The 27878-nt window shown below is 36.1% G+C and overlaps 1 protein-coding gene across 2 annotated transcripts in view; it reads right to left on the minus strand.

Annotated features, from left to right (window-relative positions):
- Positions 1-535: 535 nt before the first annotated feature.
- Positions 536-27878, minus strand: part of Plaa (phospholipase A2 activating protein) — a 36438-nt gene continuing 9095 nt past the window's right edge. Inside the window, exons 2-14 of one of the 2 annotated variants that reach the window (XM_063252072.1) lie at positions 27510-27703; positions 21691-21791; positions 21484-21604; positions 19448-19615; positions 18929-19064; positions 17583-17752; positions 15639-15796; positions 14403-14622; positions 11969-12037; positions 8270-8338; positions 6422-6523; positions 4828-4992; positions 536-1262 (exon numbers count right to left, since the gene is read on the minus strand). In XM_063252072.1, coding sequence (XP_063108142.1) covers positions 697-1262; positions 4828-4992; positions 6422-6523; positions 8270-8338; positions 11969-12037; positions 14403-14622; positions 15639-15796; positions 17583-17752; positions 18929-19064; positions 19448-19615; positions 21484-21604; positions 21691-21791; positions 27510-27703 — 2239 coding nt within the window. In that variant the 3' untranslated portion in view covers positions 536-696. The remainder of the gene's footprint in view (positions 1263-4827; positions 4993-6421; positions 6524-8269; positions 8339-11968; positions 12038-14402; positions 14623-15638; positions 15797-17582; positions 17753-18928; positions 19065-19447; positions 19616-21483; positions 21605-21690; positions 21792-27509; positions 27704-27878) is intronic. The other variant, XM_013143050.3, reaches the window with a different exon arrangement.

Below are 27878 nucleotides of genomic sequence, written 5' to 3' on the forward strand. Positions count from 1 at the left end.
AATTAAAATGACCAAAAATTAAAAACTGAATATCAAAACTCAAGTGAAAAAACGAAATTATCTCAAGTAGTCAAGGGGAAAACAAACTAAATCTAATCTGCAATCAGTTTTGAAGACGTATCTGAGTTGACGTGATTTAACATAGCTTACTAATTTTTTCTGCATCTAAAAATATCATCAGATATATCTTCTACTTGCAAATGACTTAAATAAAATTATTTTATATCTTTTTAATACGTAATTCATAACAAATTTTTAAAAACTTTAAAGTAAATCCTAAAGTGAGACCTGGAAATATGTCCATGCTGTTAAAACATTAACAAGGAAAGCACAGAAGTTAAATAAAAGCCAACAATCAGGAATTGGGTGCACAGAAGCTGTGAAGCAGGTTATAGAAAGCACTATGCTCTCCTGAGTAGCCACAGGAAGGTAGAAAATACCCTGGGAGTTGGGTTGTTGACTACAGTTCTTAATTTGCTTCTATGCTTCTATGCTCTTGAAAACCTACCCAATATTACACAGGAAAATCTCACAGTTCAACAGTGCAAAAACTTTATTTCTTCTGTTCCCCTCCCCATCACTTTACAAGATCTGACATTGTACTTAATCCACAGTAGCTTTTTTTCTTTGTATTCCCTGTAACCAAGCATGTGACCGAACAACCCCCGTAACCTCAGCTCAGGCTCCTCCCCATTGCTACAGCAAATTTAGGATAAACCGGCAGCACTCGCTTACTTTAGCTGGTTCTGACACTGAGGCATACTTTCTTATCTGTGAATCGACACCTAGAGACCTGGCTAACTGTACAGCATTTGAGTCATCACTGATCAGTGTCCCAAGAGCCACGAGAAGTCTAAAAGTGGCTTCTAGGTCTTGTACAACTTCCAAGATTGTGCTAATTACTGACAAACACTGAGCTTTGCCTTCAATGTTATGGTCTTTGTGAAAACAAACAGAGTAGTTCAGAGTCAGTGTAGCCAGAGCAATGTGGATGTTCTTATTGCTCCCTGATTTCAGTTCTATTGCGTGGGAAATGAGTGATTCCCTCTGGGACATCATAAGTTTTTGCCCTGCCTGGCCAACAAAGCAATTGCAGAAAGTCCTGAGAGCAAGCAGCTGGTTTGCTGGCTTTCCTGCGGGGCTCAGAAGACTGATAAGATGGCCGCTGAAGTGGGCACCTTCCTTCTCACCACAGAAGTCCTCATTCACACTGGGATGCTTGATTGATAATCGGAGAATGTCAAGGGCAGGAAACACAATGTCTGTTAGAAAGGAAAATTCAAAAATCAGTATTTTCAAAAACCCAGAAAACTCCACATGACTGTTACTCAATTTTCAAGGCTTTTATTTGTCCTCTACAAAAGTAACATAAGACATCATACTAAATGGTCAAAAACTGAAAATTCTTTACTCTAAAATCAGGAGCAAGGCCAGTATGCCCCATATTATCACTCTTATTCAATAGTTTTGGAAACATCAGCTAGAGCAATTAGACAAGAGGAATAAGGAAATATAGAAAAGAAAGAAGTTAAATTATTATTATTTGCTGATGACATGATACTCTGCAGAGAAGACCCCAAAAACTCTACCAAAAGACTCCTAGAATTAATAGACCAATCCACAGTTTAGCAGGAAATAACGTTGACTCTCAAAAATCAATAGAGCTCCCATACACAAATAACAAATTCACTGAGGTAGAAATCAGGGAAACAAGGCCTTTCACAATAGCATGAAGAAAAATGAAACACTTAGTTACCAGTGCAATGAGGGAAGTGAAAAGATCTCTACATTGAAAGTGACAGTACTCTGAAAGGAGACTGAAGAGGCTATCAGAAAAAGACATCCTCTGTTCTTGGATAGCAAGTCAGTACAGTGAAAATTACCATACTTCCAAAACTATTAAACAAATTTAATGCAATCCCAATCAAAATACCAACAGCATACCTCACAGAACCAGAGAAAACAAACTAAAACACATCAGGAGCCTAAAGAGGCAAAACCAATTCTGGGCTACAAGAGCCAAATAGGGATATCAACAGTCCCCAGGGTAAAGTTATTCTACAAAACCACAGTGATACAAACAGCGTAGTACTGGCAAAGAAACAAAGCTGAGGATCAATGGAACAGGACAGAAAACAAACAACTTCAGACAAAGGTGTTAACACTTTCACCGAAAGACAGAGCCTCTTTAATAAACAGTGCTGGGAAAACTGGACTTCCATGTCAAAAATTGAACCCAAACCCTTATTTCACATCATGTAATAATCTAAAACCAAAATGGCTCAACAGAGTGAAGAGCCCACAGAACGGGAAAATTTTACCAGTTACTCCTCAGACAAAGGACTAACATTTAACATATTTAATGAACTTGAAAAATTAGAACCCCTAAATTTAAAGACCCAATCCAAAAACAGGCATCTGAGAAATAAACAGATACTTCTTAGATAAACAAGTACAGACAACAAAAAAAATGTTCAATAGCACTGTTCACTCAAGAAATGCAAATTAATACAACACTGAGACTCCACCTCCATCCAGAAAGAATGACTATCATCAAGAAATAAATACAAATGCTGACAAGGCTGTCTGGAAAAAAGGAACCCTTTTCCATTATTGGTGGGAGTGTGAGTTGGAAAAACTACTATGCCAATCAGCGTGGAGATTCCTCAGAAAATTAAAACTAGTTCCATTTGACCCAGCTATGCCCCTTCTAGGTATCTCCACGAGGAGTTAAAAACACCATACCACATGTACAACCATGTTTCTAGTAGCACAACCTGTAACAGCTAAATCTTGGAAACAGGCCATATGCTTATCAAAAGATAAATGGACACAGCAAATGTAGCATTTATATACAATGGAGTCTTACTGTGTCATAAAGAATGATAAACTCGAGTCACTTTTAGGTAAGTGAATGCACCTGAAGACTACAATGTTAAGTGAAAAAATTAGACACATGCATTTATATACCACATTGTTTCTTTTGTGTGAGAAACCTAAGAGGTAAATAAGCAGCAAAATGTAGGAAAGACACTGGGAAGTAAGAAGAATATGTTCAAATGGGAAGGAGAACAAGCGAGGGGGGAGGAGAAGAGAAAGATGAAAAAATGGATGTGGAAAAAAAAGAATGGAAAGGAAAAAAATGGAAACATTTGTAAATCGGGAGGGAAAAAAAGGCTGAAGGGTAGGGAAGGGAATGGTAAATAAAGACTGAAGACATTTGATACACAAGCATAAATTTCCTATGATGAAAGGGATCACTATACATTGCAAATGTGTAGTAATAAAAATGGATTTTAAAAACTTTTTATTCCATTTATAGACTGGACTTATTGCTGTAAGATTAAATACGCCATAAAATGAGGAAACTCTCAAGTAATCAAATAGCACGACACACAGTAGGTGTTTGACAATGAAGTTAATGAATGCAGTGGGAAACCTGGCTGTTGTAACAAGACCAAGAGTTGGTTAATACACGCTGATAGAATGCTCACAGGTTGGTGGGAGCATTATAATAATCAACGGCATGAGTAGATTCCATTGGAATACATGCCCCAGACAATCTTATTATCACTGTAAGTCAGAAACTCTGACATGTGCTCCGTAAACTGTGTCATTAGAAGGAAATACAGATAAATACTTCACATAACCAGTGAAATCTGTAATACAGAACGTTTTTGTGGAAAAAAATTCTGTCTAGTAAATCAATGGCATGAAAAATTAGGGAGCTAAACTGGTAGCACATGCCTATAATTTCAGCAGGTGGGAGGATAAGCAAGATTATTTTTAATTTGAAGCAAGCTTGGGCTACACAGCAAGACACTGTCTCAAAAAACAAACAAACAAAAAACCTTAACAAATATACCAAGTACTTGTTAGTTCAAACAAGGTTTAACAGGTCCTATTGAATTTTTTGGACAGCTTCCAGGTGGTTCACAAAAGGTCTTACAAATATACAAATTGTGCATGTAAGGGCATTATGATACAACTGCCTGAAAAAGACAGCGAATGCCTGAAGTTATTATTAAAGACACATTGCCATTAGTGTGTGTGTGTGTGTGTGTGTGTGTGCGCGCGCGCGCCCCGGCTTCAAACACACTTTCCCACTCTCGGAAGCAGCTCTGAACGTCTGTTTCTGTGAGTGTCTTGAGCTGCACTGCTGTGACTGCCCAGATGTGCTGAACTGATTCAAATGTCCACCTTTCACAGGCTCATCGATGCCAAATCCAGGCCTGAGGTGATGAGGACACACAGCAGTGTTCTTACCAGCGCCTTTCTGCTGGATGGCACCAGCATTAACCATCATTCTAACCACCCCTGGTTTCCCTCAGAAAACTGAACTTCCAGAGATAACCTAGAAAGTGGCAAGACTGAGGAGGAAAGCATGTGTGAATCAAGGAGGATGATTTTGATGGGGTTAAAGGAAATGTGTTTTCTATTGTGGTAACTTTTAAAAATGTGAATATTTCATGTATTTTAATCACTCCTTCAATTATAGGCTGAGAACTAAAAATCTGAAGTTTGATTTCAGTGCTTGGTACTTCTGACTCGAATTTTCAGAATGAAGATGTTCAACTGATACTGTCTATGCAAATATCTCAACATTTGAAAAACCTCAAAATCTAAAACACCTCTTGTCCCAAGCATTTCAGATACACTCAACTTGTACCGTCAGATTCTCAAACACAAGATTATGATTGCAGTGACTTAGTGCCTCCGTATAGTAAGTTTTTCACACTTTGAATTATCCATGTTAATGCAGTCCAGAAGCACCAGTAACACAGAGAAATAAAAGCTTTCTAATTATATTTGCAAGTGCAGTTATACCTTCAGGCCAGTTAATAGCTTTCCACAAAATCTGTAGTTGCTGGGCTGTGGGTTTTTCTGAAGAACTATTACATATTAGGGAAAGAATCTTTTCAAGAAGCACCAAGTCATCCTCAGTTAACTTCTTCTCTTCAGGTGCAGTTCCATTAAGTTCTTTCAGTTTTCCTAGAATCCAAAGCCAAACCTTCCAAATTACTTAACTGTAGTTAGCCAGATAACATATAAAAGCCAAATTTTTCAGTAAGAATACTATACTGAACAACATTAATTAAAAAAAAAAACATACAATTTTTAAAAGGTCTTGTCTTTTTTTTAAAGCTAAACACTCCATGGTAAAAGGTCACAGATAGCTTATTGTGATCATTTTTATTTTACCTGTTATTTTCTAAGAACTTCTAAAGCTTTCTGCTTGTAATAGTTTTAAAGTATACTTGTGACCGTTCCCAACAGTTTCAAAGCAGTATCATGTTATATAGACATAAATATAAGTCAGTCTCCTATTTGCCCAATAAAAACATTACAATTTTTTAGCCAACTTAAGACAATTTCTATGGTTGTCAAAAATAGTTGAGTTAAATGCCTGATAATATTTAACTTAACTTAGTTTCACATACATATTTGACATTACAATATTTAAAATTTTTATTTAGAAGAAACTCTTTTCTTCTCCTGTTTGAAATTTCTTTCAAACCTTATCAGTTACCTGTAATACCTGTATCCCTTTCATGACCACTACCTTGAGTTATCTGATACCATTTCTTGAAAAGTCTTCACAATAAAAAAGTTCAAATACTTGTCAGAAGAGTAAAAAAAGATATTGTCCACATTTTAAAATTTTTACCAGTTGTAAATGGACCTATTCACTAATCTTTAACATTAAAAATATGAATATTAAGACTATTGAAAACCAAATTTTCTTAAACTCCAAAAACAAGAAATCTTAGATATGATTTAAAAATATCTGAAAATGTACATATGCTTATTTTTCTAAAATTAATTAAGAACGTCCCAAAGTGATTTTTATAAATATAATGGATAATAATGATCAAAAATCTCTTCCTTTTATTCAGGTCTGAATGTTATCTCAGTTAAGCCTTACCATGATATCTGTAACAAACAGATAGCATTTCTTAGTCCCAAAAACAGTTGCTTTACTTTTAGAAAAACAAATTAACAGAAAAAGCCATCACAGTAAGTAGAGCACAGTTTCATTTCTAATGGGGAACTTAAAACAACCTTTATTATTTCTAAGGGTTGCTAATTTTTGAAAGATATGCTCTTTTCAAATGGTTTACTTGTTCATTTTCATTTTTTTTCTGAAAACATTCAGTTTGGCAGTAGGTGGCCTTTACGTTTTTTCCCCCGTAGTTTTTTCATCCTTAAAAGTCACCATACATCATTTATCCTGTAATTGTGTAAGGCTTCTTCTTACAAAGTTGAAGGGTTCCTTACTAGATCATATATTCTCAGTCAACACAGCTGTGCAACACCACATCAGACGTCTCTATTCATTTAAGTATGCAAGTGATGATATGATACAGTAGGAGAAAACCTTAAACAATCGACGGGTGAAAAAATTCATTGAAATATTTACCTAGTATTTGTGTAGGGTTTGCTTGGTCAAAAGTGACAGCCTCTTTTTTAGGGAAATAAATATTCAGTGTTTTAGATCCAGCTGACTGGTAGGCACTATTTCCTATTTAGGAATAGAAGATTATGAAAATTATATAAAGTGACAAAACAATATTTTTCTAATTGTACAACTTTGTTTTTACAAAGTTTTATTGGCATATGTAACTGCATAGTGCATACAATAAAAATAACATGAAATCTTACATAAAGAAAAGGAAATAAATCATCTAACAAGATTTTAGATACTAGTAGCTTATATTCACTGATATTTCAGTATATGATGATGAAAAATCCAGCGTAAGATGAAAATTCAGCAATATTCAATGGAATAAAGCAACTTCAACTAATATATTAATTTACATCTAATATCTTACACATTTTAAATCTCACTTATAGTCTATTTTGCTCTGATGTAAAATTAAAATGTTTTGCAAAAACAGGAATAAAAATTATTTTAATGTAAGGATTATCTTAGAAAGGAGCAAAGGTGAATACAGATGAAACAAGAAGTAATTGTATAACATTAGTTCTGTTTATACAACATAAAATACCAGACATGGCCAAAGATGAGCTATCTAGACATTGACAGCACTCCTAGTTATTACAGTCTATAGTCATTGTAAAAGAGAATACAAATGTTACTCAAATTTTCAAACAAGCACTATGTAAGGAAAAGTTCCCTAAAGAAAAGTATAGAACACAAAGAAACCTTATAACACAGTAGGTATTTGGGCAAAGGACATATGTGGGTGATCAAAAAAGATTTACTGAGCTCATGTAATAAATAACAATATTTCAAATTTAAAAGGGAAGGAGTGGGGCAAGCTTTGAGGGTAGGGAGTAACAACCAATAACCTGTTGTCCAAGTAAAAAAAAAGTATAACAAACCAGAACCGTGTGCTCAAGGCTCCCAAGACAGAAAACAGCATGGCACACTCAAGAAACTGACTCAAGCCTGCATGGCTGGATGGAAGACAGAGAGGAATGTAAGGACAGACGGGATGACATTTCAGAGTGCTTTATTAGGGTGGGGCAGGAGGGCAAACAGAATAAACTGTAAAGATCCCTGGCTGTCCTATGTATGGCGAGACCAATTTGGAAATTAACTGCTTCATTAATTTAGAAGTGAGATAATAATACTTAGACTAAAGTACACAAAGATTCAGTATAGTATAGATACCAAATTGTTACACGAAACTTCTGGAAAATGGAAAGGAGCACTGTTACCTTAAATCTTGCACAGTTCACTCTCCGTGTGAGACCTGAACCCAAGACCTTTGCACTGAGCTACATCCCCAGCCCTTTTTATTTTAAAACGAAGTTTCACTAAGTTGCCTAGGCTGGGCTCAAATCCTCCTGCCTCAGCCTCCCAAAGTATGGGAATTACAGGTGTGGTGCTATCATGCTGGGCTAGTGAATGGTACTCTTGGCACATTAAGAAAAAATGAAGGAACAATTGGAATAAACAGATTTTGTAAGGGACCAGACTTTGCAGTAAAAACAGTAGCTTTGGATCCAGGCTGTGGGTCAGAATCACATTGGATGATTATACTACTCTTACGAAGACTCCAATATAGGGCCAATATTTTTAGCAGTGCCCTCTTTTGGAGATAAGGTTCAAGCCTACTTTTATTAGCTCCCTAGAGTTTAGGATGCAATAAGGCAATTTTGAGAAAATTCTAGAAGTCAAACCAAGAAAATTATTTACTATGAAAATGTAAGCAAGAAAATACAACTTTATTTTCATAAAATAAAAAGTTTCAATGAATTTTAAAATTTAAAAGAAAGGAAAGAAATCAAAACCATGTACCTGTAAACGGGTCAACTCCCATCATGTTAGCACCTGTGCTTGCAGAACCTGGCACATAACGACCGGCACCTAAAATGCAACAATACTCCTGGTAAGCGAAATACAAAACATAAAGGTGAAAAACTTCCTTTTTCACAAATCTTCTTCATTATTAATCACATTTCAGAGTAGTGTCTTTACATACACAGTAAATGCTATAAACTTAATACAGACAAATATACTTAGAGCAATGTGCCATACACCAGTATGCAGTAAGTACCCAATAAATGTTAAGCTAAAAAACGTAATCCTCAAGTGACAAAACAAACATTAGATGGTATACAGAGTATAAAGTTTAGTAAATTATAAAAATATAAGTGGACTGAAGAGAAAGATTCCCATTACAAAATGTGAACCCTTTCCTAGTAAAGTTAAAAGACAGGACTAGGTGCTAGAATACAACAGAGCCAGGTAGACTTGCTGAAGAGTTAGGAATGCCTGTCACCTTCCAGACGACCTTAACTGAATAGAGAAAGGAAAAAACATGAAAATAAGTGTGGCAAGAGAATCTGCTACAGCTGGAGATGTTCAAAAGCCTGGATCAGCTCCTTAAAGAACTATTTACACCAAGTTTATATAATTTAGGAGTTGGTATAACTGGTGCAGTATACACAGAAAAGGCCAAAAACAAAATCTAAAAACAATGTAAATAGGAGTAATTAAAACAATGACTGCTAAGCACTGTATATGTATATATTCATTAAAGTATTAACTAGCAGCCACTCATGGACTGTGGAGGAAGAGAACCAGGCCTCACAAGGACATGATGCCCACCTAGAAACCAGTGCCATTTAAGGGCTGCTGCTGGAGTGGGAAAGCCATATGCCAGCCTCTCTCTGTGAGTCAGCACCATTAGTGGACTGTGGGAGAGAGAACCAGGCCTCACAGAGAGGTGATTCCTGCCTCGGACTATATCATTTTTATTGTTTTCTTGTGTTGAGTTTTACTCTTTTTTGTTTTGTTTGATTAGGTTAAATCTGATGGCATGAGCAGCTATTTAAAAGAAAGCAAGACATATTATGATAGCTTATTTTGAAGTCTTTTATTGCATTCATTGTTTTCTTTTTATTGTTTCTACTCTATCTGTTCTGTTCAATTTTTACTGTGTCCAAGAGTATTTGCAGCTATTTTGAAGAAGATTTCTGAACAAAAGGCATTATGGTAATTATTGCTGATTTTGTAGGGTTCTGAAGTTCTTCTATCACTTATATTATTTTATTTTGACTGGTTTTATTCTGTTTGATTTTCTTTGGTTGTATCCTCTTTAGAAAAAGAGGTATTAAATAGGTAGCTTTGTAATTCCTGATATTTTACAATAGGAAGGTTAAATAACTTGCCCAAGGCATCATGCTATTGAAAGGCAGAGCACAGTCTCTATCCACCTGAATGATAATCTATTTAATATGCATATTCCCAGAGTCTATACATACTCCAGCAGTACTATAAATCAACCCCACTTTAGGCAACTTTAGAGTAGTAAACCAAGCCTAAGACCATTTCATCAGGATCACTGAGTGAGGACTCAGAGCATAGATACTTTCAACCTCCCCTTCAACCTGGTGAATCAGAATCTCTAGGATAGAATATTGGAATATGTTGACTTAATAGGCTTCCCAGATCATTGCAATGGGCACTGTAAGTTCAAGGACTACATAAGTTAATAAAGAAGAGAATGAAGACTGATCTTAAGGTCGAGTGAGGAATATTTTGGCCCCACTGCTACTACAGTTGGGAGACAGCAGCAACAATAATGATAACTGATACACAGTGATGGTTCAATGTATTCCAGTCATTTTGCCTGGAGTATAATGCCATTCACTTTTCTTAATCTCAACATGGTCATGTCACTATTTTTTATACAAGTACAGTTTAGTGACCTAATGATATAGTTCTCTTAGACATTTTGTATGCTATTTCACATATCTATATAGTCACTGCCTACAGAATTACAGATATTGTGCAGCCATAAAATATTATCGGTTACGACAACCCCTGGAACTCTCTTGATTTTGTTGGTAATGGCTGAAGCTGGTATGTTCTCTGTGATCCAGAAAAGAGCTACCAAGGACATTTTGGAACTCTGGGTAAATTTGAGTGTCACTATTCCTTAACTATTGATAAAATTATCATTTTATCACTCTTCAGATCACTACTGTCATTTGAAACTGCATTGTATCATTAAAGATTTCCTACATAGCCATGGTACCAGCACAATATTTAGCTTGACAGCTGGCTACTTTAGTATACTTGTTATCAATGCACAGGGTACAACCACTTCCATCTGAGCTACTAACCCATTCATAGGAAGCTGACCGAGAGCAATTCACAACTTCATGATACTGTTTTGATTTAGATATAACATGTGAGGCCAAGGGTCAGGGGCACAAGTGCCTGCCTGGCAAACACGAGGTCATGATTTCAATCCCTAGTATCAAGCAACAACAACAACTAGACATAAAATCTCCCCTAAAAGTCTCATGTGTTTGCAAGGTGATTGGGTCATGGGAATGCGGTGCTCCACAGAGGATTCGTCCACTCAGGGTTCAGGAATTCATGTGCTGTTAGGAAGTGGGGCCTGTCTAGAAAAGGTACAGATCACTGGGATGTACCTAGAAGGGAACATTCTTGTCCCTAGCGTCTCCCTTTTCTCTGCTTCTGCATGCAAAGCAGGACACAAAGCCACTCTCGCATAGTGCCAGCAGGCCATGCACGGAGTCCACAGAAACTATAAAGCAAAACACTACTTTCCAGAAGCAGTGGGTGTCACATATTACGTACTAGCAATGGGAAAGTTAATATGGTTTAATTGAATGTTAGCCCAATCAATGGGTGAGAGACAATTCTGGTTTGACACTTTTATAGGTCACACTACCAAGTTTGCTAGGACAGTGGATTCCATAAAGGCTAGAAATCTCTTCCGAAACTGAGTATATTGTCCAGGTACTCTGCCTGAAGATCCAACAACAGCTTCAAAAAAGATAGCAAGTCATTCAGGAAGTAGCTTTTTCTCCAGTAAAGTTGACTCTGAGGCTTGCATACCTCAGCAAGTATTAATTCACTCTGAAGGCTCCAGAAAGTCATTACTAATTTAGATTAGGGAGAATAATCTTGGGTAGATACGTCTCCTTCCATGCGAAGTCAAAATACTAATGAACAGAAGCTTTAACTGCGCTGCTCTATCCAGTATCAAGGACCCTCCTGGCCTTTTCTCTATGTGTGACTGCCAGCATCTCACCAATGCTAGCACTTATGTGTCTTGGTTGGGGGATTCTCTAGTATCTAACTTCACAGATAGGAAAAAAAGGCTCAGACAAGTTAAATACTACCAAGTTAAGTGGGAGAGCCACACTCTGAATCAAGGTCTGTGACTCTGAAACCTGCATTGTTAACTACTTTGCTTCCCTGGCGGGAAGAATGACAAGATCTAATAATATAAAAAGTCATGAGAAAATCTACAAAAGCACTCTAGGAAAAGGAAAAAATTAGAAGTTAAAGAAAAGGAAAAGGAAAAAATTAGAAGTTAAAGAAAAAGACACTGATTAGAACTGAAAATACAGATCAAGGGAATTATTAGCTACTGAAATAATATTTTTAAAATGTAAAGGCATAAATGCAAAATGTTATCTAGTGAAGGATGTATTACTCAAAAGTGCATCCCACCTGTAAAAGGATCTGCTGTTGGCACCGTACTGGAAGATCCTGAAGAGCCCGGCACATACCGACCGCCACCTATGCACGCAAACAAAGGAAAAGCTTATGCACACCAAGATCCTGAATTTCATAAACACAATGCTTACACTGCAAAAATCTAAGCTTACAGAAAAACTGAAGACCGAGGTGTCACATAATAGGACAGAAATTACAGTTAAAGGGATAGCTAGAAAAACTAAAAATTTCAGTGGTTCTCCAAGTTTTGTTTCTTCAATGCTTTTTAAAAATATCTTAACCACACCACACAATTGCTAAAATAAATGAATGCAAATATGAAAAAAGAATTGCAGATAATGGCTGACACAAATTTTATAAATATATAAATTTTTATATATTTATATTTGTTATAAAATATTTTATATTTTTATAAATTATATATATAAAATAAATTCCTATATCTATTCCTATACAAATTCACAAGAAATCCTGCTGTTGCAGTTGCTATCAAAACTTTTTAAAGAAGTCCTGCTTCATTAATGTATGTGTCAAACATTATACTCTGTGTTGGAGATTCAGCAGAGAACAAAATTCCTTTTATCTACTGAAATTTACAATCTACTAGAGAAAAGAATTATGAAGAGGATGAGTACTATGACGGGAACAGATTTCGGTTTATGCATTTACAAGACTGTGATGTATGAGAATATGATTTGTTGGTACTTAAATGGAAATAACCGGGTCATCCTCAAAACAGTACGTAAGGATGCTGATAAAGTTAGTCTTCAAAAAGCAAAACAAGCCAAGTGGTTGCTAGCTTTCCAGAGTCAACTGCTTTAATACCTGTTCTTCATCCCATAATATAGCTTATATACTACAGCAATATGTGTTCATTTTTGTCCTGAGTCTGAAATTCCAGCAACAGAAACAATCAACAAAAATATATAGACACTCAGTATTTAATTTTTTTTTTTCTTTTTGGGTTGATCACAAATGTTTGAAGGGTCAAATAATTTACAGTGAGTTAGTTTAATAATTCTGTGTTAATCAACATGCAAGTTAAATTAATTTCATTATGTGAATGGGCAACAGATCTAGAAGGAGATGATCTGTGAGATGATAAAGTATCTGTGAGAGAAGAAGAACAAATCTATGTAAGAATTTGAGACAGAAAGATGACACAGTTTTTGCAGAACATGAAAAGCAGAATCAGAAATGACAATAGGTAGGCAGGAGGTACAGTTCATTAGTAGAGTGCTCAACTAGCACTTACATGGCTCTGGGTTCAATAGTCATTATCATACACAAAGAAATGAAGACAGAAAAACATTAACAGTAAAGTACCTAACTCAAAATTTTATATGGAGTAGTCCTTGTAAAAAGAGAAAACACTCTTATTTCTTCTTGTACTTCTGTTTCCTGGATTCTGGCCTCAGGGAAATGCTACCAGGATCAAAATTCCAAAAGTCAGAATTCAGACTACTACTCTTTGGCTTATAATTTACAGATTGGGATGAGCGCCTAGTGCTATTGATAACATTTTAGACACTGTGCAGTATACTATGTTACAAACAACTAATGTAAAATTAAAATTAAAAGGGGCTGGGAATTTAGCTCAGTGGCTTAAGCGCCTGCCTGGCAAGCACAAGGTCATAAGTTTCATCACAGGCACAAAAAAAAAAAAAAAAAAAAAAAAAAAATTAAAATCTGGCATGTAAATCACACATTCACAATTCACTCCTAGAGTTGATGTACAACTAACTAAGCTTTCTGTGAAATTAATTTCCTTTCTTAAAATTTCACTATAATATACATTTTAAAAAATAAAAACTAGAGCTCAGGAGTATAGCATTTATCTAGCATGTATGAAGTTCTGGGTTTGATCTCCAACATTGCAAAAGAAATTTTTAAAAAAGAAGGCTACATAAAGAGACAAGTTTCTATTTAAAATGACTAAGTAAAAGGTTATTAATTTTATTTAGTTTATAGTGAGGCTGTACTTTTAAAAGAACAATTTGTGATTATGTCTACAGAATACAGTATTGCACAATCTGAAGCTTAAAATATAAACTTGAAGTAAAAACACTGGCAGATCTTGATTTTTATTTAAATTACTATTTATAAAAGGTACTTAAATTACCAGGAAAGCTGGGCATGGTAGTGCATACTTGTAATCCCAGCACTTGAGAGGCTGAGGCAGGAGAATTACCAAAAGTTCAAGGCCAACCTGAACTATATAACAAGATGCTGTCTCAAAACACTACACAAACAAACAAGAAATTACCAGGAAAACCAACCAAACTGGGATAGAGCTCAGTGGTAGTATGTGTTCTTGGGCACACACAGGCCTTTGGTTTAATCCTCAATTCCAAAAGGAAAACAAAACAATACAAAAAAAAACAATGCTTACAGAAGTACAGAAAATTTAATACAAACCCTAACTCACCTGTAAACGGATCTGAAAAACTGGTGTTCCCAACTCCCAGCATTTGACCTTTTGTGTTATCAATAATAAATTTAGCTACTTGATCCAAAAACATGGGATTCAAATCGTTCTTCTGCAAGAAGTTGTATGCAGTCATCCAAGGATCATCACTGATATTATATGGTAATTTATATGTTGGTCCACCTTCATTGACATGAATTGAGAAAACATAATCAAATTCCTATAAGAAAAACAGAAACAAGAAAGATAAATGATTACCCATTTGCCTATTCATACATACTGACATACGTAACATTTTGTGTTATTTCAGTAATTATAGTACTGAAACTTTCTCCAAAGTACAGTGCTAAATAAAAGCTTTCTCTTTGGCCGACAAGGACTAATAGCAATCATTTGCATGTGCCAAAAAATTACCATTTTACTGGAGGGGGGATGAGATGGATCACAACTATCTATTAATTCCACAGCTAAAGGAGGGTTTCCAACTGATCTCACAGTACAAGAATCACCTGCCACCCTGTCTGTTCATCAAACCATGTTGACACTACCTGCAGGGTCACTCATATCTTGTAAAGTTAAATACAGCTGAGCATAAAGCACTAGAGGAAAGATAACACAGATGCTCCTATAATGCTTGGGAATAGTTATGTGTGGAAACTTCTAAAGGATATCAATAATAGCTAAATTTTCTATTACACACAGCACTCTCAACATGTATTTAAAGTTTGATTTTATTTTATTTATTTTTAAAACAGAGTCTCACTATTTTAAGACAGGTTCAAGGCTGGTTGTGAACTTACTATGTAGCCCACACTAGCCTCAAAATCACATTGATCCCCCTGGCCTCACCTTCCCAAGTACTGGTATTCAGATATGTGGCATTATACCTGGCTGGAACGATATTTCTTAAAAACCTATTTTAAGGTAGAGAAAAAGATAATTTCTCCACAGTAATGTATTTTATAATTGTCAAAACAATGGGGAAGCCAGATGTGGTGGTGCACACTTGTAATCCCAGCACTCAGAAAGCAGAAACAAGAGGATTGCTGCAAGTACAAGAGCAGCCAGGGCTACAAAGTGAGCTCAAGCAAGCCGGCCTGAACTGCACAGTAAGATCCTGTCTCAAAAAGACAAAAAAAAAAAAAAAAAAAAAAAAAAACAGGGAAAAATTTATCAGCATGGGGAAAAGAAAACCTGTAAAGGCTTGAGACAATTAGAAAGCAGAAACTGACATACTTTCCCTTCATATAACACTTTCCCAGATGTGTGCTGATTTGCACCAGCTGAGCCGACAACATCACCGATTTTCATCCACCTCCTTTCGCTAACACTCCACTGATAGGCTTCAACATTTTCCCCATCTCTGATGAGACGAGTCTGTCCTTCTCTAGTACCTTAGACAAGCATTTGAAGAAAGAATGACACAGCGAAATTCAAAAACATTTATACAGAAAATTCTTAATACTAAAATGTATACATAAGAAGTATGTATTTTGTCTTCTAAGAAAATTTTATTAAAAGCTTTTAAAATGTAATTCTATTCCAAGGTATAAGAAAAAATGGTTAAAAGGGAACTTCAATAAATAAAGGAAAGTGATTCTACTAGAAAGTAACTGGCCCATCAAAAAGAAAACACATTTTATTACCAAGTATTTCTTGCTAACACATTTCACTTCCATAAACAGCTCTTTGTAGTGTTCCCATGGCTCTGGACAACACGTGCAAGAGTCTGATATCTCTTTCCTTCAACCCCATAGCCAATCCTTTAGCAATTTCCATCAGCTCATTGTTTAAAATATACTTAGGATGCTACATCTTCTAAACACCATCCCTATCCCTCAGTATAAGACACCATCATTTCTTAGTTGGATTGAGTCAATAGTCTTCTACTCTTTTGTCTTTTTGAGACAGGGTTTCCCTATGCAGTTCGGGTCAGCTTTGAACTTGCTTTACAGCCCAGGCTTGCCTCAAACTTCTCAATGATCTTCCTGCCTCAGCTGGGATTACAGGTGTGTACCACCACACCCAGCATCCTACTTTTGCTCTTGGTCCTTCACAGCTTTATGTTCAACCAACAATCAGAGGCATTTATCCAAACATTTAAGTTCTAAAATTTTTCTACCTGAAAGCCTTCAGTGGCTTCTCATTTCATTCATGAGTAAAAGCCTAAATCCTTCAAGAAGTAGACAAGACCAAGAATCAACTGCCTCTGACATCCTTCTTGACCTTACTTTCTACTATTCCTTTGTGGGTACTATTGCACCCACAAAGCCTTTTCACAGCTCATGATACTTCTCACATAGGTCTTGTCAAGACTGGCTCTTAGCCTTTTTTTTTTTCAAGATAGGGTCGCATGTTACCCAGGGTTGCCTCTGACTCCGGGCCGTGAGCAATCCTCCTGTCTTAGGCACATGCCAACATGCCCAGCTATTCCTTATTCCTCTGTTTCCTTAAGGATTTGAGTGTCACCTTCTCAACAAGGCCTTCAGTGGCAGAGGGAGCTACCAATACCTGTCTTCTAAAGAGTCGCACTTCTCTCCCATAGGGCACACAAGTACAAGTACAAGACCAGCCAGGGTCTTGTCTAGGTAGGGAATACAGTATCCAGCCCTTGCATCTCAAAGCCACTTGATGCCGTATTACTGCATAATGATGAGTGGAATCTAGATGGGCTTGATACATGCCAGTTCTAGCTCAGCCCATCACCCTTTAATTTCACTTTTAATTTGTTGTTTTGGCTGAGTAATTACAAAAAATTCATCTTTACTCAGATAAGAATTTCAGAAACAGAGGATGAAGTAGTTTTTTCAAGAAATGTCAGTATTTTGTACATGGTAGTTCCATTAAAGGTTACCATGTAGAATCTGAAAATCTGACAAATACCAGGACCTGAATAACCCCAGTTGTTGCTTCCAATAAAAATGGTATTCCCCGAAAAACAGTAACAGTTCCATCTCCAACTCAGAAAGTATACAAGGGCCAGGTACGGTAGAACACACCTTTGATCCCAGCACTCAGAAGACTGAGGCAAGAGGACTGTTGTAAAAATACTCAAAAATCAGTACCTGGCAGTAAGAGTAACAACAAACACTAGCAAAATAACATTTTTTTTTTCCCTTTGACATTCCCAAAGGCAAACATGGTGGCATTTTTAACTATTAGATACACTGAAATATTTACCAGGTTCATTCAGATGCTCCTTCCCAGGAAGCTGTTCAACATTAATGTCCCCTAGATCACCAGTTTTGGAATCTATAGTTGCTTGAGAGAGTTCTTTTTCAAAAGCTTTAATTTCCTCAGCACTTGCTGTACGATCTGCTGATTCTGTAAATACTCTAATAATACCATCACTATAAGAAAAAAAGATTTTAAAAGTCATTGCCATAGTGTATTAACATTCTCACATCTAAATGATCTAAAGCAAAACCAACCTATATTTATTAATATGAGAAATGTTACTGTGTAATTATTGCTGAGTATAACACTATATTGACATTAATACATACTACTCTATTATTTCTGCTATTTGAAAGGAAGTCACTGGCAAACAACAGGAAATTTGTATTTAATACACTTACCAAATCCAAGTAAAACTAGTATAAAACAGTCTGGAAATACATTACTTACTTAAAGTCAGTGCTACATGGTATCACAGTATAAAGAAAAGCAATGGGATGGCTTACTTTATAGACAGTCTGTTTGTTCTTTCAAAGAAAAAAGTGGCTTCCTGTTTAGACTGGATGATAGCTCCAATCCGCATTCTCTCAAAGATTACAAAGATTTAGGTTTCTCAATCCTAAATCCTGAAGTAGAAGAGGTTGGCTACTTTCAGCTGTATTAATCTTACTCAATTCTATAGAATACTTTTTTTTTTAACCTTCTATAAGCATCAGTTTCACTTTTTTGATTGGATTTCCTTCAACTTCTAAAACATGGGGGGTGGAGGATAGGACTCAGCCAACCAATTAAGCCCTGCCTCAGCTAAAATATAAAAGTCTTCTACTTCATTCAACATGACCTTTCTTACAGCCAGTCCTTTCTTTTCCTCTCTGTTTCCAATGCCAGGGCAGCTATAGGTCTGTATCCTTTCTTTCATCCATTTCCTCCAATACTTCATCTCCCCTTATTTACCTTCTGTCCTATCACCTTCCACCAAAAAGGTATGTCAAAAGACGGTAACATCCTTCAAGCCAAATCTAAATGCTTTCTAAACTGTCTACTCCTTGACCTCCTCAAGCATTTTTGACCCTAATGAATTTCTCTCCAAAATTTCTCCTTGAATTCTCCTTGAATTCTGACCACCAAACTACTCTGTGCTGATTACCTACTAGCCATTCTTCATCCATAGTAGAGCACTATGTTAAGTTTTTAGGCTTCTGTCCTCTATGTATGTTTCTTCCCTCAGAGAAAGGTTATGCAGGGCTTGCTTATGGCAGTTGCACATACATCTTCACCTTAGTCTCAGTTTGCATACCAGGCTACAGAACCACTACTTAAAATTTATTCATTGACTGCACTGTAAATACCTTGCACCAACCACAATGTCACCATTGTCTAGCACACAACAGCACCATATGGACTGAGCTGGCAGTCGGATTGTTTGGGCACATTCCCCGTGTTTCCAAATCCTCAGAGATCTGTCTTCTCCCGTTGTTGCAAAATCTAAAATTAATGAAAAATAAAGCATATTTATAAACATCATCTTTCTATATATAAAATAGACATTTTTAGCCCTCACTGTTTTAAATTTTCATATATTTGCCACTTACATACAGTTTTAAGAATGACATTTTTATTTATTCCATATATTGTACCAATAAATTATAATCTTTGCTCAGACACTTGAGAACATATTTTGTAACTGATCTGCATGAATATAAAAATGGCCATGTAATTTTTTCCATTATAAAAAAGGTATATAGGAAATAAAGTTACTAATCAGTTACAACAGAAAACTGATTTAAGTAATCAGCCCTCCTCCCCCTGTCCCAAGAATGCGATCGAATGGTGCACAATACAAATTTTAACACACAAAATAATCTTACCTCTGCAATTTGGAAAAATAGATATGCTATAAATATAATTTGTATGTCCATAATACACCTCAAGACACTCTCCAGTGATCTGCCACTTTCTAATACTAGCATCATTTGCACAGGAAAGAAATTCTGTTTCACTCAAAATTGCCAAACCTCTTACACAGTCTTCATGCCCTACGTTTAAAAAAGAATAATATAAATCAATAAAATATGTAATCTATTTGGTAGCTTTATGTATTTTAGTAATATTATAAACTATATCCGTGAATATAAGTAATAAAAACTGATTTTTCAAGTTAGAGAAATTTCATCTTTGTTTTCTGGTAAATGAAATTTGCATTTCAGGTTTGACTTCACCTGAGAAGTTATTTAACAATCATCATTATCTTTGCAAAATTTTTCCTACAACCTTCTAGAAACAGTATTTTAATCCTTCATTTTCACATGACAATTCATTTTCAAGTTTTCTTTCCCAATAAAAAGGGTTGTTCATAAAAGATACACTATTAAAATATAACAGGAATATAGAATAAAGCGTAAATATGTCCTCAGTTTAAGGGCAAAAATTCTTCAAAGATTGTGATCCAACAAAGGAGCTGAAAGGTCAGAACTTTCTCATGCATGATGGGCGTTATGGCACAAAACCATAATCCCAGGAAGATCACAATTTCAAAGCTGGCCTGAGCAACTTAGCAAGTCCACTCTGTAAAATAAAAAAGGGTGGGAGAGTGAAGTACTTGCTAAGCATGTATGGAGCCCTAGACTCAATCTCTAGTACCATAAAAAATAAAGCAATACTGCCCTATACTTAGTGTTTATTGATGTAGACTAGTTATCACAAATTGATAATGATATGAACTGATCAACAGAATTTACTGAAATAGACACAGAAGGAAGCTTCATTATATAACACATTATCCAATTTCCACCTATGGATACTTTTATCTGCATAAAGGGACTTTCTGGAGTATTAAAGGCTGTGGTCAACTTTTAAGGAGAAAATAACAATAAGAAAGCTTACACTCAGTTGGGCATGGTGGTGCACACCCGTAATCCTAGCATGCTAGGAGTCTGAGGCAGGATTGCAAACTTCAAGCCTTACCTGAACAACTTAGCAAAACCTTACCTAAACAAATAAACAAACAAACACACAAGGGCTGGAGATGCACAACACTGCAAAGATCTTGGGTTCAATCCCTAGTGTGGGCACACACACACGCCAAAAGTAAGTGTTCCACAAATAAATCAGTGATATTAGTATTAGTTAGCACAGAGGTTGGGGACATTGCTCAAAAGTAAAGCATTATGTGAGGTCGTGGGTTCAAACCCTAGCACATACATACACACATGAAATTAATCAGCAGATGCCTCAACATAGCATTATTTAACAGCTATCCTACCACAAAACCACATTACCAAAGCCCAAAATGTTATCAATAACAATGTATTTCAAAATAAAAAGGTAGTAATGATGCCTCTTCTAGTCATAAAGATAACATAACTCTGACCCAGCATTAATAAGGTCTATGCTTGAATTACAACCTGAATATGTTAAAATGATAACCAAAAATATAACTACATATCAAAAGCTGCATATATTACAACATAGAGAAGGGCACACACATATTATTATAGCTTATGAGACAGCTGTTCGCATATACCTGGTGTTTTTTGAGGGTCTCATTGTAACTTTAAAAAGGTATGTAATTTTTTCAGAAAAATCAAATGTGCCCACAATAACTGTTTCAAATGTACAAATGTTTTTCAAATGCTTTTTTTTTTTGGTACAGTGGATTGACCCCAGGTCTTCTACACTCAACTATATCCCTCATCTTTTTAAAATTTTCTACTTTGAGACAAGAGTTTCATTAAGCTGCTTAGGTTGGACTGGAACCTGTGATCTCCCTGCATAAGGCTTCCAGAGGCTAGGTGTATGCCACCATACACAGCTTCAAGTATCATTATTAAACTTCTAATCTTTTCAGAAAAATATCTGAGCAAGTAAGACATAATGATTATAAAAGCTATCTACCTGATCTTACCTAAAAATGTTCTCTCACATCTTCCAGCCTTCCACAGTTTAATAGTCTTGTCTGCTGATCCAGTTAACATTAAGCCCTGTTCAGGTAAAATCTTTACTGCCCATACTGCAGCTGTATGACCCTATGAGTAAAACAGGCATCAACTTAAATTGCAACAGAATCATCACATTCATTTATTATCTAGAATAATTGCAATTAATACTGTACCTGTAAGGTCATCATGCATTTGTCATTCAGCCAGACCTTAGCAGTGGTGTCCCATGAGCCGCTAAGTAATGTTCCAAATTTTCCAGATGAAAGACTACAAACTAAGGGGGGAAAAGTCCTTGGTTAATATATCATCATGTAGAGAAAAGTTTAACCTTGCAAGTTGTTAAAAAGTTGCAATTTAAAAGAAAAACTGAAAAAGCAAGGGAAAAAAACCCCCAAAACCTTTGTGAAGTGACAGTATCTCAGACATTTAAGGATGAATTCAATAGAGATAAAGAAAAATACAGCAAACCCAGACAGAGGGTCTGGTGCCAGAATGCCTGGGTGCTAGGCAGACTTGTGCCAGCTATCACCAGTTTGACCGAAGGGACAATACGGAAACTCTGATTCTTAGTTTGTGAAACTGTTATAGGCAGCTGAGTTAACTGTAACAGGCAGGCAGGCAGACAGGGCTAGGCAGAAGACCAGATATCTTGAGACTTGAAGGAGACAGACAACTCCCGCAGTATGAGCCAGACCTCGGGACAAAAGATCAAACAAATACACCTACATTCTAAGGACTGATATTCTAATTGGTCTCTATCACCCTGAGGAGGCCGAGAGTCACTAACCCAACTCTTTACAGCCAAAGGCCCTGTTCTGTATTCATGCCCACTTGCTATGTAACTTGCCTGCCCATTTTATCTCAATGTAATGTTTTATCTAAGCAATTACACTCATAATCATATTGTTTGTCCATAGTTCTGTCCCCTCATGCCTGCCTGCCTTGCAAGTTCTCATTTTTTCCCATCCTGGACCTGCCTCACCTCATGAGTTTTCTCTAAAAGAATCCCTAGAAAAGGCAGGGTTCTCAGCAACCTAATCGGGACCCCTTTTGTCTCCTTCTCTCAGACTGAAGCTTTCTTTCTCTCAATAAATACATTCTGCTCTTAACTTCCATTGTTCCTAAAATTTACTCTTCTATTTTAGAGAATAAGAACTCATACTGGACATCTAGGAGGTTGAGAGTTTCATTCCAGTATATCAAAATGAATCAGTCAACAGGACTAAGTAGGCTGCATGGTCCATTCTGTCTCTAAAACACAACAGGAAGATAATGTAAATGATTTTGAAATTCTGTTTATGCAGATAGTTTTGGATCACTTTCATTAAAATCACACACTCATATCAAAATCTAGAACTAAGATTAACATTCAACAGTAATGGAACAGAGTTAATATTTTCTCATGTTGATTAAAATTATGCAAGGTAGGGGCTGGGGATTTAGCTCAGCGGCATAAGCGCCTGCCTTGCAAACAGGCAGTCGTGAGTTTGATCCCTGGTACCGATAAAAAAGAAAAAGACAAAAAAAAAAAAAATTATGCAAGGTAACACTATAAATATGAAAAATTATCTTAGAATGGGGTATCCCAGAAAGTCAAAGCACAGCCACCAAGAACAATGAACTGAGAGTCCATTTCTTGAGACCAGAGAGATCTGATCACAAGTCTCCTACTTCCAGAGCAGAGGATACGTAAGTCTCTCACTTGAATTTCAGAATGGCTATAGGCAAAAAACTGCTATCTTGTACTGTTTACTTTTCTGAATGAGAACATTTACCCTGATTATCCTACACCTTTTCCACAACTGTATATTGGTATGGGTGACATACAAACATTTAGCCCACAGATTGCCTAGAGATTCTTAATTTTAAATCTTGTGTTATGACTTGATGGGTACTTGGACTGTTGGGAGAAAAGTGGATTTGTTTTAGCTTTAGGGGAAAAAACACACTGAAAATTGGTGCTCAAAAGTACTTTCTTCCTCCGTTTGAAGAAGGCAAAAGGTATTGTGGGAAAATTTCCAAGCCAAGCCAAGCCACCCCAAGCCAAACCAAACAGAAAGGAAGACTGCAGTGTGAAGCTCAGAAGGCCGCACTTAATCTTTACACCAGCACACTGTTGGGCCTTCGTGACAGTGGGCTGCTGGGGATAATTCCTCAAAGGCAACAGTGCTGACTTTAGGGAGAGTTTAGCTTATAGAAAATTTAAGTGGGAGGTACAAAGCAAGTGACAAAACATTACATAACTGGTTACCTACATTGAGTCACATATTCACAGGCAGGCTGGTCTTGAAATAACAGAAACACTCCAGGAACAAAGGGAAGGGGCCCTTACAGAGTGAGCATAGAGGGGGCCCTTGAATTAGCCCAGGGTACTTTAAGGTATAGACCATTACTGTGACTCAGTGCATAAGAGGTATGCAGCTGGGCTGTAGACTTCCTCAAGGTCAAATGAATTTAGCAGGAACAGCAGAACAGAAACTTGGTCAGACTTATAACTGATCACAAAATATGTGTATGTTGTAACCCAATTAAAGCACCACTATCCTGTTCTGTAAGTATTGGTACCCTGACCTGTGTTTCAACTCTCATTTCCTGTGAATTATCCCTTTCCAGAACAGCAGTTTGGTCCCAGAACCAACTGGCCCTTGATTGTAAAACATTTGCTGGCCACTGATTATAAAACACTCGGTCCCGGGACCAACTGGCCCTGGTTGTAAAACGTTTTGCAGAGATTAAGCTCCCTTCCCTTTCTCTTCTTGGTTTTTTCCTTTTAAAAACCCCCTGTAGGGGGCTGGGGATTTAGCTCAGCAGCATAAGCGCCTGCCCTGCAAGTAGGCAGTCGTGAGTTCGAACCCTGCAAGCAGGCAGTCGTGAGTTCGAACCCTGGTACCGATAAAAAGGAAAAAGACAAAAAAAGAGAGAAAAAAAAATAAATAAAAATATAAATAAAAACCCCCTGTAACCTAACTTGGTTAAACAGCTTTGCAGACTTCAACACAGGCTGTGTCGCTGCTACCAGCTGAAATAAAGTGTTTCTTTTTAAAGATGTCTTGCCCCATTTTTGAACAACATCTTGGGGCCTTGTTTTTTGGAGTACAACAGTGTAAGTTTGCTATCTTATCTTAAACACCTTGAGTAAATGAGAAATGCTCTTCTGTTGTCACTGAGATCTGCGAACTGCTTGTTACTACTATAACCCAGCTCATCCCAACTTACATGTTGCATATTTGAAAAAATATTTCAGGATACAAAATCAACCACCAATTGGTGCTATTCTTACACATCAATAATTAACTTACAAAGAAAGAAATCAAGAAAACAAGTCCATGCAAGAAAACAAGTCCATGCGTAATAGTTTCAAAATAACTAAGTAACTAGATATCCACATAACAAAGGAAGTGAAAGACCTCTAATAATAAACATTGTAATACTCTAAGGAAAGAAATTGAAGAGGACATTAGAAAATGGAAAGACATCCTTTGTTTTTGCATCAGCAGAATTAATGTTAAAATGGCCATATTATAAAAATGATCTATAGATTCAATGTAATCCTTATTGAAATACCAACATCCTTCACAGAAAAAAAACTCTTAAATTCATGTGGAACCCAAAATAGCCAAAAGAATACTGACCCAAAATAGCCAAAACAATAATGAAGAAAAAGAGCAAAGTGGGAGGCATCACAATTCTGAATTTCAAGTTACTCTACAAAGCTTTGTAACAAAAACAGCACAGTACCGACACCTAAACCAATGCAATAGAACAAAAGACACAAAAACAACCCCATGCAACTTTAGCCATCTGACTTTTGACAAAAGAGCCAAAAACATACACTGGAGGAGAGAGCTTCTTTACATAAATGGTGCTAGAAACACTAGCTATCTATGTACAGAAGAACTAAATTAGATTCATAATTCTTACTCTGTTCTAAAAGCAAATCAAAATGGATCAAAGACCTACATATATAAAAAGAAACTAGCTAGATGTGGTGGCACAGGCCTGTCATCCTAGCATTCTGGAGGTGCTGAGGCAGAATGACTACAAGTTTAAACTCAACCTGGGCAACTTAGTGTGTTAGCAAGAACATGTGGAAAAATTAAAAAAAAAAAAAAAAAAGGAAAAAGGGCAAGAGATATAGCTTGCTATGGTCCTAGATTAATCTCTGGTACAGAAATACACACACATACATATGTACACACATATTTAAACAAAACAAAAAACGCCAGAAATTTTGCTGAAAGATACCACAGGAAAATACTTTAAATTTTTTTTTTTTTGTCTTTTTCATTTTTATCGGTAACGGGGATCGAACTCACGACCGCCTGCTTGCAAGGCAGGTGCTTATGCCGCTGAGCTAAATCCCCAGCCCCAGGAAAATACTTTATAACACAGCCACAGATAATGGGTTCCTGAATAGAATTTCAAAAACAGGAAAAACTCAAGAATCAACAAATGGTACTATATCAAATGAAAAGTGTCTACATATCAAAGGAAAAAACTGAACAGAAAAATCTACAGAAAGGGAAAAAGATTTGTCAACCACTCTTCTGAGACAGTACTAGTACCTAGGATATATAAAGAACAAAATATTAACCTATGACCTAATTTTTAAAAATGGGCAAATGAACTGAATAGATACTTCTCAAACTAAGAAGTTCAAATGGCCAGTAAGTACATGCAAAATGTTCAGCAAATTTAGTCATCATGAAAATGCGTATCAAAACAAGTCGCAGTATGAAAATTCCTTTAAAATAGAAGTTCCATTTGAACCAGTTTTATGCTTCTCCTGGATACACACGATTCCCAAAAGAATTAAAAATACCATATTATAGTAACACATGAATACTCATTCTTATATCAATGCAATTCACAATCATAAACCTCTGGAAACAGCCTGTCAACAGATGGACAGAGACAATGTGATAAATAGACAGATAGATAGACCAATCAATCTCAGGTATGAAGAAGGAAATCATGTCATTTGCAGGCAACAGATGGAACTAGACAACATCATGCTAAATGAAATGTCAGACCAAGAAAGTTAAATAGTGCATGGCTTCTCTTATATAAGCTAAAATATTAAACAAATGAGTAAAATAAAGCAGAAATGAAAAGAAGAAGGCAAGCTTTTTGGAGATAAAGAAGAGGACTGGGCGAAGGAGAAAGGCAAAGGAGAGAGAATTAAAGAGATCAAAACTGATCAACATTATGTTATACACCTGTACCAATTCCCCAAAAAAGCATCGCTATTATGTACTCCAAACCCCCAATACACAAATAAATGTTCCACAGAGCTACTGAAACGCATGCAAAAAATTAGCAATGGTTATTACAGAAATGAGAAAAAAAGCAGTAAATTTAGAAAAAAGTAAATAAATAAATTTAGGAAAAATAATTCTGTCTTTGATAATCATGCCATTTTATAAAAGAACTGTTAAGTCACACACAAATCCAGAACCAGGATTATAACAAATTATGGAAAATGATATCCCAAAGTATTAAATATTTTAAAATAATGGTACTAAATCCTTAAATATATTTCATAATTTGCTGCATAAATACAAAAATTAAAGTCAAAAGCTAAAGAAATTTTTCTGAGTAAATAACCTCACTGCACAAAACTGTTTAAAAAATTATAAAGTATATTAAACCTTGACAGCCTCTTCCTTTCATAACTGGAGTATTTATTTTCTACAAAAAGGCTGGGGACGCAGCTCTGTGGCAGAACATTTGCCTGCAACTGCAAAGTCTTGCATTTAATCTCCAGCACCACAAAAAACAAACCAAGACTTTTTATATATACAAGCATGTCAACTTTTAACTTAAAAAAGTAAATCTATAACACAGTTTATAGAACTAAGAGGATCCAAAAACAGTTTTCATTATCAAGCCATAGCTATTTAGGTAAAACAAGATAAAGTCTGAAAACATAATGATTTTTTTTGAAGGAATGAAATTTTTCAGATAAAAAATACAACAGTTACATACTCACCTGTGTCTTTGTGACCTTTTAAAATATAAAGTGGCATTGGAGAGTCCAGTGAGAACACGCAAATATTGTGGTCATTCCCTCCAGTGGCAATCAGTCCATGAGGGTGTATGTCACTTGAGGGTATGATGCACACACAAGATACAAAATTCGAGTGGCCACTCATACAGTGCATTTCTGTAAAACCCCTGTTAGGACTGGAAAGATGAGATAATTAATAGATATACATCTGTTCCCTGACTTCCCACTCAGGACACAAACTGTCAAAGAACTCATTTTCATTTAGTGTCCAGGTTGAACTTTGAAATATGTACTATTTTAAGAATAGTTTATTTTTTAAATAAAACATTAAGTAATAAATTTACATGAGTT

This window comes from Cavia porcellus, unplaced genomic scaffold (genome assembly GCF_034190915.1).
Source record: "Cavia porcellus strain 051 isolate PalLab524CR breed Dunkin Hartley unplaced genomic scaffold, mCavPor4.1 scaffold_1, whole genome shotgun sequence".
NCBI lineage: Eukaryota > Metazoa > Chordata > Mammalia > Rodentia > Caviidae > Cavia > Cavia porcellus.